We start from the raw sequence: 15,770 nt of genomic DNA, 5'->3' as shown, positions 1-15,770 counted from the left end.
TTGTCTGTAGGTTTTTATTTGTTTCCAAGAAGATTTATTGTTCTCCTTTCTGTCGTGTTGTAGAAAACTCTGCTATGTCTAGGAAGAATATCAGGCTTATATAATTTTGAAAAAAGGCAAGAAAACCCCCAAACAACAAAAAAAATCTCAATAAAAACCCCCAAATAGACAACATTTAAAATCTGTTTCTCTAAGAAGCAGTATTACTCGTTTGACAGGGATTAGAGCACAGAACTGGACATTGTGCATCAAGATGTAATTAAATTGTGTCACAGTTCGATATTGGGTACTGTTCAAAGCAGTGAATCCTTTATTGCCCTTGCTTTTCTGGAGCTAGCAGTATTTCCCTTTTGTCAACATCTTTGGATTTCTTGGCTCAAAGAGAATGCGGTTCTGTAAGGGGGGAGTCATTGGGGACTGCATCATGGTGTGTAAAACCTGGTGTGAAACAGTGGAAACTCTTCTAAAGGAATGGGCTGTTGGTTCTCTTACAGATCTGCAGCCTGATGGGGTTTATCAGCACAGAGGGAATCATCCTCAGAAGATACTGCTCTTCCTGTTCTCTTGAAACTGAGCTTTACACCAAACATCTTTGTTTTGCTTCCAATGTTTGGCATTCCCTTGTTAAATTAAATTGAACTCCTCATTTAATTTCATGTGTTCTTGTGATCTCTTTTATTTGATCTGTGTGCCTTGTAAAAAAAACCCGTGGAAATGTTAATGAAAATGAAAATAAAAGTTTCATTTTTTCACTGGTGTTCTTTGATTTAATGAAAACATGCAGAAATGTAAACCTCCCTGAAGCCCTGTTCTTCTTCAGCTTCTGTTTTGTGCTTATTTTAAATTTTATTTACACCACTGGAATGCAAATGCTGCTATTAAAGTTTGCTGTATTTATTTCACAGAAAATACACTTTAATTTATTAAGAAATGTATCTTTTAATAATGATACCATTTGTTATCTTTAACGTGTTAGAATAATTACCAAGTCTTCTCACAGAGAGTTTAATCAATTTTATAAAAATTTTTGAAAACAGTAAACTTACTCATAAAAGGCTTCTGAGTGAAGAATAAACCTTTTATAGTTGTTATTAAAAATAAAAAGAGATACTTTAATGAGTGAAATAATCTTAAAAGTGATTCAATGTGCAGCTAATGTTACTTCACCAAAGTTGTGTACGCAGTGATGCACTGGGTATTTTCTTCTTTGTGTCTCTTGAATCCATTAAATGGTCAGGAGTGTTCTTGTCTCTGAAATGTTAGAAATTTGAGCTGATATTTTTAAATCTATGCCCATTTTGTAGGTAAGGAAGATGGTAAATTCTGTAAGAAGGTGACTGTCAGGATGACCATCCGCAAGAACGACTGCAGAAGTAACACACCAGTAAGTAGAAAGCCATTGTGACTTCTTTCTATAGAAGAGAAAAATTTTGAGCAGTTAAAAAAAGGAAGAAAGGGAACTCAGGTTCCACAAGACCACTGTCTCCATCTCTGTTGCAGAGGCAGAGGTTTCTGTGTTTCACAGAGCCGTTTTAATGCTTCCCTACATTCTCAGCAATCATCTTCTCAATAACTAAAAAAGGAGGCTGCTTCTTTTATTGTGTGTGCATTTAGGTGCATGCCAATTTAGTCTTATTTCACCCCATACTGCAGTTACTCTATGCAAATTAACTATTAAAACTGAACCTTGCCCTGATACTCTACAGCTAAAACAACTGCAGATGTGTGTAATTTTTCATCTGCCCAGGGATGGTGTTTGAATGCCAACTTCATGAAGAAAGGAATCCTGGCTCCTGAAAGCTTTTTTTAGGCAGCAGCGTGAGCACACTGTGAAATGTGAAGGAAGAATGAGGCACTATCTGTGTGTCTATCAAAGGATTTAGTGTTGGAGGACACGGACCATGTCCTGCTGAGCAGTGAGACTGACTGAGAGCAGCAGCAAGGGCGCAGACAAACGTCTCGTGTGAGATGTGCAAGAGCGCCTGGAAAAGCTGTAATAAAAGAGAGTAGGGAAACAGCTGTAGCCTCTAAAATGACTCCAAGAGTACATTTAGTAGAGTAAGCTGTTGAGCAGCCAGGAAATTTACTCTCAGTGTTTCATTGAACAGAAACACAAATCCTGACTATTAAATTTGAAAAAAAATTATCAGATTCTTAAGCCTATTTGTCTTACAGTCTACATTACACATTTGGTGTCGTTAGTAGTAATTCCCCTCGGCTTTCCAAAGGATTGGTTCTTTTATTCCTCCTTGCTGATACCCAGTATAGCAACATTGCATCAGTGTATCTCTGAAATGAATACTGCAGGGAGCTGTGGAAAGAACATTTGGTGCTGTGTTCAAGCCAAGGTTGTTATGAATACTTTAAAATTCAAACCTGAAATTGCTTGTTTGTTAAAATAGTGCAAATCTGTTACTGAAATTGACAGAAAACTCATCATTAACATCAGTAATACTGACATTGAAACCTGTCTGGGCAGTGCACGTCAGAGGTAATTCCAGATGTAATGGGATTTCATAAGGGGGTAGAAGAAATACATCCACGTTTCTCACTGCTTTGCTATTGGATTTGGGTGCCTGTTGTCCTCAGAGTTCCTTGAGAACCCCCAACTCTCCTGCCTGCTCCCATTTGTTAATTACTGCCTGTGTGTTGCCAGGTGAACATCGTTTCATGTGATGGGAAGTGCCCCTCTGCCAGCATTTACAACTACAACATCAACACCTACGCCCGGTTCTGCAAGTGCTGCAGGGAGCTGGGGCTGCAGAGGAGGACTGTGCAGCTGTACTGCACCAGCAACTCCACCTGGGTCAGCTACTCCATCCAAGAGCCCACTGACTGCTCTTGCCAGTGGTCTTAAAAGTAGAGAAAGAAAGCAGCAAGCCCCGCTGCTCACAGCGTAATTTTATGGTAGTTTATCTATTAAAAACACAATAGCCAATCCCCTTAATGTCACCAGTTTACTGCTAAAGACCACAAATACATTTGGACTCTCCTAAATTTCTGAAAAGTGCCTTTGCATCATTTGTATTATGATTTGTCTTCATTTTCATTCACAGGGATTGTTTTAAGGGTTCTTGTGATATGTGCCAACATAAAAGGTGATTTACATTAGTGACATCTAAAGAGCAAGAGCACCATATGTTTTGTTCTGCAAGGCTGATCCACCCTTTGTCAAGCCCCCATTCCAGTTTTACATCATTGCCTGACTTACCTGGCAGCCGGTCACTGCTTTGAAAGCATTTTAATTATGCAAGTATGTTTAGTCTTTTAAGAAAAATTCTTTGGACAACATGAGAAGAATTTTCAGTTTAAATCATATTCCTGTTGCTAAGTAGAGCATGTATAAGAAATTCAATGTAGGATTTATTTTTTTTAGTCAGGGAAACGTTATTGATACTGATAACTGTATGTAACACTCCCTGTGAATCATTTCAGTTTTTCTAATGTATTTTATATTGTAGTGAAAAGCATTATGGCAAGCATGTGTTCATGGAACAGATCTGCTGTCTTTAGGCTATCTAGATTAGCCATTAGTCACTTTATCTTTCTGCTAAACAATATGACATAAACTGGAAATACACAGATTTAAAAAGTGAAAACCTTTTTATATTCCTTTTTATAGGTATAACTTAAATGAAAACTTTCGTCTTATGAAATGAAACCATACTTAAATTGTCTCTTTAGAATGAACATTGTTTAACACTAATTTTAAAGATGTGAAAGTTCATTAGGAAAAAGAAAATGAGGATTATATGTAAGTGCCTCAAAGAAAAACAAAATTGAAAATCTTTGTCACCTGTATAGTAGATGCAACTTCTTATGGTAAGTGCTTGAAATTCAAAATGTACAATTGTAAGGTTTGAAATTTCAAAAGCAATTTTTTATGAACTTGAAAATCTAAATTTTTTATAATGAACTGATTTTTTTCTTCTTTAAGCTCATGTTACTATTCTCTTCTTCTTTAACAAATGCCATTGAGATTAAGTAAAAATTCAGTAGCTGTTGTTTTGTAGATTGAAATTGTAGATAGCATGCAGTGATACACTTGAGATCTTTGAGTAAATAGATCTCAGCACCTCTCTTTGGAAGCTGCTTGTCTGCAGTAAATCCAAAGAAAAATGCATTGTTAAAATCAATCATGTGAACATTTTTGATATTAATTTTGTATACTGTACATTTCATTCTTACAATAACTAATAAAAAACAGGAAGTCTTATTTTGTTACAATTAATTTTGCTATCATTGCTAGAGCAGCTTACTGCCATGTGATGAAACACACTCTACTTACTAATTTTCTTATTCAGTGGTGTGCATGGGTAATTTTAGGGTTTACTGACATCACAAGTAGTACATCAAGGAGACGACTTGCTCATGGATTTAAAAAAATCTATATATTTTCCTGATTTCATCACAGTTCACTTTCAGCCTCAGAAATGCAAAATTCATCTATGTAATTTTGTTCAAAACAAAAATTGGAGAACGTCTGTTCATCACTGTAACAACACAACTCTGACACTGTCAGATTGTTCTGGAAAAACAGAGGGAAAAGAACATGAATTTCTGCACATATTCTTTCCATATTTTTTCTGATTTTACCTTCAGTTTGACTGCAATGTGTGTGGACTGTGTTTTGAGTAATTGTTGTGTAGTGATGGTCATCCTTCTGTACGTAGGGCCAAACGTGTCTTTAAGCTCTACCTGCTGTTTGTGCAGTCCCTGATCTCTTTGCAGATGATGTTCCTTTCTCAAAGCTGTCTTCTAAATTACAAGAAGGGACAGAATTTGGGAGAAGTCCATCTTTGGAAATCCAGAGGGAACAAACACTGTTTATAACGCATTGAGCAGAGTTAAATCCTTGACACCACGTGCTTAAAATTCATGCTTTGGCATTTTCAAAGGAGAAGTTCAAACTTCCTTAGTTTACCAGCTGGCAGATGCCATCCTAGAGGGCTGGAATTAAGAGACACTTCTTTTGCTCTCAGCTGAGATGATAGTTGTGTGAAGTTCGAAATGTCACCACCACGAGGGACAGAACTAGAGCAGGAATTAGGCCAACCAACACTTTTCCCTCTGCTGCAGTGTGGTCCCTCCTCTTGCCACTTGAGCAGAGAGCTGATTGTTTTATCAGCTCAAGGCAGTAACTCTGAGAAGCATTTGAGATCCAAACTTTCTGCTGTTGGTTGAAGAGAAAAGTTAATGCAGGCAGAGAGCAGAAAGCTGACAGTAGTGTGTCTGGTAAGCATAATCAAACACTGCTGCTGCTGCTACTTCAGCAGTAAAATTATTAATATTGTGCTAGGTCCCTACTTCTGCTTTTGCAAACTTTAGGCTTATGCTGGGAGAAACAAGGGAAAAGATTCAAACAGCCTCTGACGTGGCAGGGGAAGTCACTTTAATCCTGCCCCTGTGTTAAATTCCTTCACACATCCTCAGCCTATCTGGAGTTGTTCAAAGCCACCCAGGCCCTTACCTTGTGCAGTTGCACAAAGCAGCTCAGCTGGAAAGAGATGTCCTCTATCTGTACTTCTACATCTTTGGAAGCCAAAGGAGCTTCCATGGGAGTTTCATCTGACCCTTCCATGCTGGAGGTACTTGGGCTGTAACTATGACTGAGTCCTAAACCAATTTTATTTTCTTTATATTAAATCCTTTGCTTGAAACTTACCTGCTTCTTAACATTTCTTTGAAATTCTCAGAACTTTATTCCACCCCAGTAACTCCTGGTCTTCTCACATGTGCTTGCATGCATGGAGTTTCTTCACAAAACTGATTCTCAGTGTTGGGAGGGAATCATCACAGGCTTGTGTTTATTAAATCTAGGAATTAAAACCTTCCTAATGCTAGGGGGTTTCCGTCTTTGAATAAAAACTTTCATATTTGAGTATGAAAACATTGGTTTGTTGTTACAGTGATGATTGCCCATTTTCATCTCATTTAAAAAACTTTTTTTTTTTTTGTATTACCTCAAGCAAGCTTACCCAGCCTTGATTCACAGGAAAAGATGAGATTTGGCAGCTGGACTCTTGAATATCATGGATGTTGGCCCTTGAGAAAGATCTTTAAGAAGAAATATAATGATATAAATTGTGTTTTCTAAATGCTCACTCTCTGGGGTTATTAGGACATGATCTGGACTCAGGACTCTTGAGTAATGCTTCCTCTAATTAGTGATAGGGCTGCCTGGTGGTTTGGTAAATTAATCTGGGATATTGGCATCTGCTGGGCTGCAGTTTAATGTGAACTATTAGTCACAAGTTAAATAACTTACACCCCCTCAGATAGCTTTTAAGTATGCAGCCCATGAAGTCAGACCAAAATAATTCAAAAAATTTTGCCTTCACTCTTATCTCTGCCCACACCACCATCTCTCTCCCCTCTACAAGTGGCTAGCTATGAATAATTAAAACGAGGTAACAGCTGCTATGCAGATGGTGATTTTTTGGAAAAATCCCCTCTTAGTGTGATGAAGACACCTAACCTCTTCAGAAATAGCACCTGACAGACTGCCATCCCCTCAGATCTGCTTTCTGCATGGACTTCTGACCAAGGCTTTGATCATGTCACCTCACATCAGCTGTTTGTAACACAGATATCTGAATTAGCTCAGGTGCCCAGGCTCCATCCATCACCAAAGAGAGCTGCATCCAGAGAGTGACTCAACCCATCCTAAATAAGTGTCCAAGATTGATATGGTGATTTATCCTCCAGATGTGCCATCTTTCCTTTTCACTGTGGAGAGAACCCAGATGGTAAAATATGGTTAGGTAATTTGCTTTTGGACTATTAAAATTAGTTGGAATTAAATTTATCTTTAATGGTTAAAGATACCTCAACAGGCTCAAAAATCAGCTACTCTGATAGTGATTATGGCATATCTTACCTGACAACCAATATTAATGGTAATATTTGGTTTGCATGAAGCTGAATTGAGTGTCCTTTGTCCTGTTTGGTGATTCCTGCATGTTTCCAAGAATACTTACTTTGTGTAACAGCTATAAAACTATCCCTGTATCTCTAGAGCTGCAGAAGGACATCATCATCAGCCAAATCTTCAAGATGGAAAAGCACAGCTGAATTTGCAAATATGTCATGTGTTTATTTCCATGGCAGTGTCTTCCATTAGCTGGAAAAAGTCCATAAGGTGAGTGAATTTAATTTTTTTTGTTTTGTTTTGTAATCTTTTCATTGTGTAGATATTGGCTTGAGATCTGCAGGTGATTTCTGATCTTGCTTTCTAAGCTTTTGGCTTCCAAGATATTAAAGGTAATGTGATTCCCAGAATTTAATGAAATCTATCTAGGAAATATAAATAAATGTTTATTGTATCTACTTGAGACAACTTTGAATGAAAAAAAAAACAAAACCAACAACTCAAAAACAACAACAAAAAACCCCACCATGTTTGATTAAAATCCCTAAAATGTTAAAAATGGTTTTATGGCAACTTCTTATTTTCAAGTATTTAGTTGAAATACCAATACCTTAGATCCTGACTCTCATCCTTTTAATTTCTGCCCTGGAAAAGGAGCAGAAAGGAGATGAGGGATCATGTTTTGACTGAAAACATTTAGGAGGTGTTTTTTCTTCAGCTGGGACTGGCAAGCCCAAATATCATGAATTTATTACACAGGGTAATTGTAATAAATTACCTAAGGGAGCCTCTTGGAATTTTCAGCATTAGAGGTGGGGAAAAAGTCCATCCCTTGACAATGAAGGAAAACTGACTTGTCCTGTGGTTACTGATGGCAGTGGGCTTGAGTGCAGCTCTTGTGCAGCATTACTGGAGGTAGTAAGTTTCTCTCTTATCCTATTCATGTGTCATAAGGCTAAAGGCTACAGTTACCTGGGGCCTCCAGGTAACTGTAATAATGAGAATCTTTTAATTACCAGTAATTTACATGAAATGGAAGTTAATATAACCTAGTGCCCTGTAAATGCTGTATTTAAGCTGATCTCTGGAAGGAAATTTACAGCATTTGCACATTTTTTTGTTGGCTCCAAGTCTGGAGCACAAGGGGAAGGGAAGGTATCGTTTTTAGGCTTTAGATTTGGTCATACTGTAACACTTCCAAATCTTCTGTCAACACTGGCGTGATGCTGCATTCATTAAAAAATGCACGACCTTTTAAAATATCCATCTGTTATATAAATAAAAATAATGCAGCCCTATATTTTTAAGGTATGCTAATCCTACACGGCCATGGTCTAATTATCAAATGATTTTATGCTACCCTGGTGGCAGGCAACATCCAGACCACTGAACACTTGCTATGGATCTCTCATTAAATCCCTCTTGCACAGTTTCATTCATAAATTTACCATGGCTTTTAAAACAAAATAGTTTGATGCTTATACAGCAATATCAAGTAAGAGCAGTGCGTTTCCAGAATGCAGCAACATTTTTCAGATGCTCCACTTCATGCATGACTGAGTAATGGGTGGCAAACTCTGCTGTTGCTGCCTTTTACCTGGAGTGGAAGCCTTGCTGCTGGTGGGGAGAGCGTGGTGGTTGTGCCCAAAGATGAGATGCCCTGGGTGTCACCTTTGTGGAGCTTGGGCATTCTGCTCTCTGCACCAAGCTTCATTGTGATAGTAGGTGCTGGGTATCAACATTCCTGACCCACACCCTGCTCCTTTCTGGCTACCTTGGAGCTAGCACAGAGGTGCTGGGATGCTCATGGCTCTTGCCTGCTCTGATGTTCTTGCAGCACTATCCTGTGCCTATTCCCAAGTGAAATACAGTGCCTCAGAGTTTTGGAAACATGTCAGGTCAACTTTGGAGAGCCAAAATGCAAGGAAAATTGTGGGTTTATAGATTGTGTCGTTAATTTGACTTTGGAAAGGCTTGGAAATTACTTGGTGGAAGTGGGTAATGGAAGTGTTTACTTATTTCCATATGGCAATTTTTAACTTTTGAATTCAGTGCAAATGGCTTATTCCTGAGTGACCAGATGATTAACTCCATTAACAGTGGAATTATTAGAAACAGAATTAAAGTATTTGTACAGATTTACCTTAGACTGCAATTTACCCTAAACGATTTCATGCCATCTGTGCCAGCTTAGTGCCATCTGCTCTTTTACAAGACAGCTTTTGCCGCTTAACAAGAAATCTTCCTTCTGTCTTGTGGCTTGGAGTACTCTGGTAGTATCACTTTCCCTGGGCTTGCACCACCCCTCGTTGTGTGCTTTTTAAAGCAGTATGAACCCCATAGCTCTGTTTCCCTTGATGTCTCAAAGCACTGCTGGGCTGGAAATAAAGAGAATTGTTTCTGCCTCTGTGTGAGGGCTGGTAGAGAGCCAGGTAGCTGGACATGAGTCGTGGGGGTGACAGTGAAGAGCCTGTGACCCACCAAGGATAAATCAAAGCACCCTCAGCAAATTTGGAGATGACATCAAGCTGGGTGGGGTGGTTGGCACACATGAAGGACAGGAGACCACCCAGAGGGACCTGGGCAAGCTCGAGAAGCTGGTCCATGGGAACCTCATGGGGTCTGACAAGACCAAGTGCTGGGGCTGCTCCTGGGTCAGGACAGCCCCTGGTACCAGCACAGGCTGGGGATGAGCAGATCCAGAGCAGCCCTGCCCAGAAGGACTTGGGGTGCTGTGGCTGAGAGCTGGGCATGCCCCAGCCATGGCACTCCCAGCCCAGAGAGCCAAAGGTGTCCTGGGCTGCACCCAGAGCCCCTGGGCAGCAGGGCAGGGAGGGGATCCTGCCCCTCTGCTCTGCTCAGAGCCCACCTGCAGCTGCATCAGCTCTGGGGCCCAGCACAGCAAGGACAGGGACCTGCTGGGGTGAGCCCAGAGGAGGGCACAAAGATGATCAGAGGGGTGTAGCAGCTCTTTTACAAGAAAAAGCAGAGAGAATTTGGTTTGTTCAGCCTGGAAAAGAGACAGATCTGAGGTGACCTGATTGTGATCTTTCAGTACCTGAAGGGACCCTACAAAGCAGGTGGAGAGTGACAAGGGAATGTAGTGACAGGACAAGGGGTAAGGGCCTCAAGCTGAAAGAGGTTAGATTAGATATTAGGACAAAAATTAGATAATAGGACAATGTGAGGGTGGTGAGGCACTGGCACAGGTTGCCAGGAGAAGTTGCAGATGCTCCATCCAGGGAAGTGTTCAAGGCCAGGTGGGATAGAGCTCTGAGCAGCCTGGGATAGTGGAAGGTGTCCCATGGAAGGGAAATTAGAATGAGATGATCCCTTCCAACCTAAACCATTCTGTGATTCTACGATTCACTGATGCACCAGAGTTCAGGTAGCTGGAGGGTGTCTGGGAAGGGGAGCATGGGGACAGATGCCTTGTGACTGTGAGTTTGGATTAATTTCCTATCCTTGCTGCATTTTCTTCTCTTGCCTGATGAAAGGTTTATCATTTCCAGTGCTTTCATATTCTAGTTCAAATCTCCTTGTATAACTCTAAATATTTTATCAGCCTTTTATGTTTGCCTCAAACTGCTTCAAATAAGAATGAGAAAGTACCACAGGAGTGATTTCCATCAATATGCTACCACCATCTCTGTCTTCCAGCTGAAGTTTAATTAATTATTTTTCCTCTTCTCAGGCATAGCTTATTCTGATTTAAGTATTTGTAATAAGCTGGAAATTTCAGTGACTTGTGTGCTTACTCACCAAAGTATGTGACTTGCTCAGTGCTTACAGAGCTTGTTTTTGTTACCAAGTCATTTGAAGTTCAAAGCAGTTGAAGATCTTTGCAGCAGTCTTTGAGATACTGCTGTTCTCTGTGCAAGAAAAGCCTTAGAGCAATTGAGAAATGTTTTTTGAATGTGGAATCTTTGGTAGCACACACTGCAAACTTAAGGAGGACAATATCCATTACAGAAAATTTCTGTCCAAATTATTTTGTTGTCTAAAATGCAAACTTTAAAAATAAGAACTTTTACAAGGGAGGCTTCTGGGTAAATTATGTGGGGAGTGGGCTTCTGTCACCAGTTTTAGCAAATAGTAATGCATGCAGGGATGTGCAGCTGGTATTTGTGTTGCTTTCCCTCCCATAAATTAAACACCTATGTCTGAGTTAGCCTGGTACTTCCAATGAACAGGTAATAACTGAAAAGGCTCCTGAAAACAGGGAAACTGAAAAATAAATTTCAATTTGATGTCCTGGTTGTACTTGAAGTGTATCTACACTATGTGTATTCCTTGTGCATATATATTATATACATGTATATATAATGTATATATATACATCCAATGGTGTATGTGATACTGGTGGCGAACAGACAGCACTCAGTGTTCACAAATGTTTTCTCTTTATACCTGTTCAATATTCCATTTAAGCACCATTACAATTTATATATGTTTGTGCAAGTAGGTAAAATCAGATATTGATGTATATATGATGATATAATATGTGTAGTACTAGGTTATTTATTCCTGGTTACTAATTGGATTTTCAGTCCACTGACCTTGTCACAGCTCTGCTGAGTTCAAGATGTTAAGAATATTTTCCAAATGGCCAAATCTCATACTTAAAATTCTAATGTATTTTACATAACATAAGAAGTTTTTAGTACCAGAAAAATTCCATTTTCCTCAGTCCAGTTTCAGGTTCCTAACCTGATTTTCTGGGCTTAATCCTCTTCCTGTTGAAATCAATAAGTACATTGTAATATAATGATTCACGTTCAAGGTTCAACCATAGAAAATTAAGGCTAGATGCTGATTTTACTGCCATTGTAGAAAGATGATATCTTAAAATGTGTAAAAGTACAATAAACACTTTAACTCTTTCAGCCCTATTTTTTTTTTCTCTTCAGACAGTCTAAACACTTGAAAATGGATCTTTGTTTTAGACCTAGTGATGGCAAGGAGATAGAAGCTGAGAGATGCTATTTGGGTAGGAATTTCTTTTGTGGTTTCAGATGCTCTGCAGTGGGACAGTCCCTTCTTTCCTTAAGTAATGCGTGTTAAGCAAGACTGAAAGTGGAGCACGCTTTATTGTTTTAACAGAAAACAATATCATTAACACTATGGAATTGTTGAGCTCTGATTTATTTAACACTTTGAGAGATGTGCAGGAGCAGCCCCAGCCAGACTGTCCTGCTGGAATGTACTGGATGTGCTGGGAAGGTTTGGATGCCCTGCTGCCATGGAGCAGCCCGGTGGCATCTCGTGTGCTCTGCACAGAGCTGCCCTGGTTCAGAGGGTCCTGACAAGTGCTGGTGAGTCCAAAGGTGAATATTTCAAAATGGGCTCTGAGATGAGCTTCAGGCTGTCCTCAAATGGCTCTTCTGGAAATTGTAAGTGGCACTTTTTCTCTTGCTGCATGAGATGACCACAGGGACATCAGGAAGGTGAATTCTGCCCTTGGCTGCCCCAGTGGGAGTGTGGGGGCCCTGCTCCCTGTGGATGTGTGTGTGAGGAGCCTCTCCCACTCTTTTCCACCAGAGCTGTCTGCGAGGGTCTTTAACATCCTGATGCTCCTTCCTGGAAATAAAAGTCACTATACATTCTATAGCTTCTGCTTCTTAAATATGAAACTGCCTGTTAATTGAACAAATGCACCTACAGCATGGACTTCAGGCTCTTTGTCATCCCAGCTGAACAAATGTTTTCTTCTTTACTCCAAAGTCTCTAGGAGAGGAAAAAAAAATGAATCTCCATCTCTTTCCTCTTCCTCACCACAGAAGACTTTCTTCCCCAGGAAGTTTCCAGTCTCATTCAGGCACAGGGATTTCCCCCCATCTGCTGAAGTGTCATGTTCCTTTCTGCCTTGGGTGGAGGACATGATATATTCCTTGGTGAAATACAGCCTTCCCCCTTCCTGCAGGAGCTTGAGGACATCCTGTCCCTCTCCCTGCTTTTGGGACCTTGTATGGAAATACAGTATCTGGAAATGGGAGTCTGTGCCAGCTGTTTGGGGGGCCCTTTCTTGTACAGAGGGAAGGGGGAACTGAGACTGACAGAATGAGAGATGTGGGCTTTTTATAGCAGGGACGCTTGTGGGAAACTGGACTGATCAATTAATATTTCCAGCACAAGTGGAAATATGTATTTTCACAAGTGCAGTATCCAGAAAAACTTAGTCTGAGAATATATGGTTAAAGTACACAAAGATTGTACAAAGACTGATTCCAATTCAAACGTATCCATTACAGTCTAAGATACTACTTCTCTTCTGAATCATCTGATCCACCATGAAAGGACTGACAGATTGCAGATAGTTCCTCCCCATCCCTAGATGATGGTGTGTATTGAATCAGTAAGGACAATTTTTTTTTTAAACACTGGCTGATCCCTCTTAGACTTACTAACTTGAGGAGAAAAAGGCTTTAAAAGGTAAAAGGCAGAATAGATACGGCTTGGTCTCCTTGCAGATGTTCTGCTCTGGTGGTAGAAGAATGGAATTGGGAGTTTTGGCAAGGGTGGTGGGTACATCTGCTCCAGGTCAGGAGGTATTCCCTGTTCCACACTTTCCAGTGAAAAGGAAACTGTTCCAAAGGAATGCAAACAGGGCTGGTACCTCCCAGTGTCTTGGACTTCCCTACATGCTGTAGTGGAAAGCCGTGATGAGAAAAACTGAAGAATTTTTTCCAGCTCAAGTGGTACAAAAGAATACTAATACAAATTGTGGTTTGTTTTGGTGCTAGTTGTTTTGTTTTGTTTTGTTTTGGTTTGGTTTGGTTTGGTTTGGTTTGGTTTGGTTTTGCTTGGGATTTTTTTAAGAGACCAAGAAATGATCTGGTCTGCTGGTTTCCAGATTGATTTTTGGGATATCTTAGAGAGAAATTTGTATGCAGCTTACAGACACTAGAGACAGCCTCAGACACTGAGAGGCAGGACTCTGTGGTGACATAAAAACAGACTCTAACATCAGAGGCACAGCTGACATTTTATTTTCAAATATGTTTTCAAGTTCATAAATTACTACTGTACCAGAGGGCAAGGATTTGTGCTTTCTTCTTTTGCAGATAGTGATTCTGCCTTGTTTGGTATCATGGAAGGAAGATTGTGTCAACGAGCTGGTGTTGGTACTTTGCTTTGTGGACCAAAGCAAATTGGCTTATTTTTAGACTGGTTTTGATGTGGCTGTGGGCTGCCAGTACACTTCAGGAATTTGTGTTGCATAGTTTTCCCAGCAATATCTAACCCTTGACTCCTAGGAGTGTAATATAATATACATCCTAGATAAAAAACATCACAGTGATAATGCAACCTGCAATCAGAGTGAAAGTTATGGAACAAATGGAAACACTTCCTAGAGCACTGCCAGAGCTTGTACTTGCAAAAGCTTTGGTGAATTAATGTGTAGTGATATCTTTACTTTTATTAGGTAAGATCTTGAAACTCTGAGATGTATACAAATAGCTCAAAGTTATGACTAATGAGTATTATGAATGGAAGAGTGGCCTAAAAATTAAATACAGGATTATCTGGGTGTAGGAAGTGTTTGTCTCTACACAGGACAGTCAACGTGTTGCCAGATCACATTGTAGCACTGACATGGAGGGTCACAAGTACTTTTATCAGGGCAGCTTATGATTAAAACTGCTGAAAACCACTTTAGACAGCTTCTTCCATTGCTAAGAAGCTGAGTAGGATTGTTTTGGGGTTTGTTTAATAGTTTGGTTTTTCGTCTCTTTGCTTGTTTTTTTCTTTAAAAAGATGATATTAATTTTTGCCTTGACAGCTGGAATCTAATTTCTGACTTTGAGGCGGATATAGCTAGAGTGCTTTCTGCATTTAAAAAATGTCTTCTTAAATCTATCCTGTGTTTGGCTGTCTGTTGGTATCTATAGATGAGATTTTAGCTGTCTTTAAAAAATTATGAGACTGATTAATAGGCACACTAAGAGAGATGCCTATGAAGAGATATTAATGTATATTCAATTTAGTATTTTTTTATTTGCACGGTGTCTCTTATGGCCCAGGTTTTCAATTGGCATGTGTTTCCAGACCTTTTTATTGGCATCCAGTAACAAATGAAGAGCTGGAGAATGCATGAAATTTCCCCTCAAATCCTATTTGAAGTTAGACTGAAGGTACATATTTTAATTTCACAAATGCATTTTTGATGTTAAAACAGGGAACTCTCTGTGGAGGGGTCCCATTAAGGTACCTTTCTATTATTTTAATTCTTGATTTAGCTTTATTACTTGTATATGAATGTTTTGTATAATGAGTATGTTTGTGCATGAGTTAGATACGTCTACTTCTCATTTATTGTGATGCTCTAAATAGAGAGGAGAACTTGGAGGGGAGTGAGCCAGGACCCCTGCTCTTGAAAACGGGTAAGGCTGTTTGTAGTAGCAGAGGATTTGCTGCAGTGTCAAAGGGCAGGAACAGGGTTTAGAGCAGGAGTGAAAAGGTGGTGCATGGAACTCAGCCAGAGGCAGGCAACACAGTTTCAATGAGCTACCTGTTCAAAGCCTCTTTGCATTGGAAATGTCTGCATGAAAGGAAAACATAAAAGGAGAAAAACAGAAGACTAAAGGAATTGATTTCAAATAGCTGGTAAGTAGGTCGTGAAGGTCCATAGAGCTATGTCTTTATCATAACTTAGGTTTGTGAGAAGTTGGTTGGACCTGTATCCCCAGCTTTGTCTTGGCCTTTCTCTTGGCTGGTTCCTCACCTGGTGCTGAACACGCAGCAGTCAGCTGGGGACACTGCTTGCTGCCTGCACTGACATTTATTTCTTTAGCTGCATGTTGCTGGAGGGATGCTTACAAATTTAGAGGTGGAAATGTTTCTTTGGATTGTCTTTGGCTTTAGTGATGCTCCTCCATCTCCTGTAAATGCCAAGATA

At 39.8% G+C, this 15,770-nt stretch overlaps 1 protein-coding gene across 1 annotated transcript in view; it reads left to right on the top strand.

Moving 5' to 3' along the window:
- The window catches only part of OTOG (otogelin), a 93,013-nt gene extending 89,779 nt beyond the window's left edge, over window positions 1-3,234 (top strand). The window contains exons 55-56 of the mRNA XM_058026465.1: window positions 1,305-1,384; window positions 2,657-3,234. Coding sequence (XP_057882448.1) covers window positions 1,305-1,384; window positions 2,657-2,857 — 281 coding nt within the window. The 3' untranslated portion in view covers window positions 2,858-3,234. The remainder of the gene's footprint in view (window positions 1-1,304; window positions 1,385-2,656) is intronic.
- The last annotated feature ends 12,536 nt before the right edge of the window (window positions 3,235-15,770 follow it).

Source organism: Melospiza georgiana, chromosome 6 (assembly GCF_028018845.1).
Source record: "Melospiza georgiana isolate bMelGeo1 chromosome 6, bMelGeo1.pri, whole genome shotgun sequence".
Lineage (NCBI taxonomy): Eukaryota > Metazoa > Chordata > Aves > Passeriformes > Passerellidae > Melospiza > Melospiza georgiana.
Note: the sequence above shows the minus strand (reverse complement) of the source record. Positions and strands in the feature narration are given on the sequence as shown.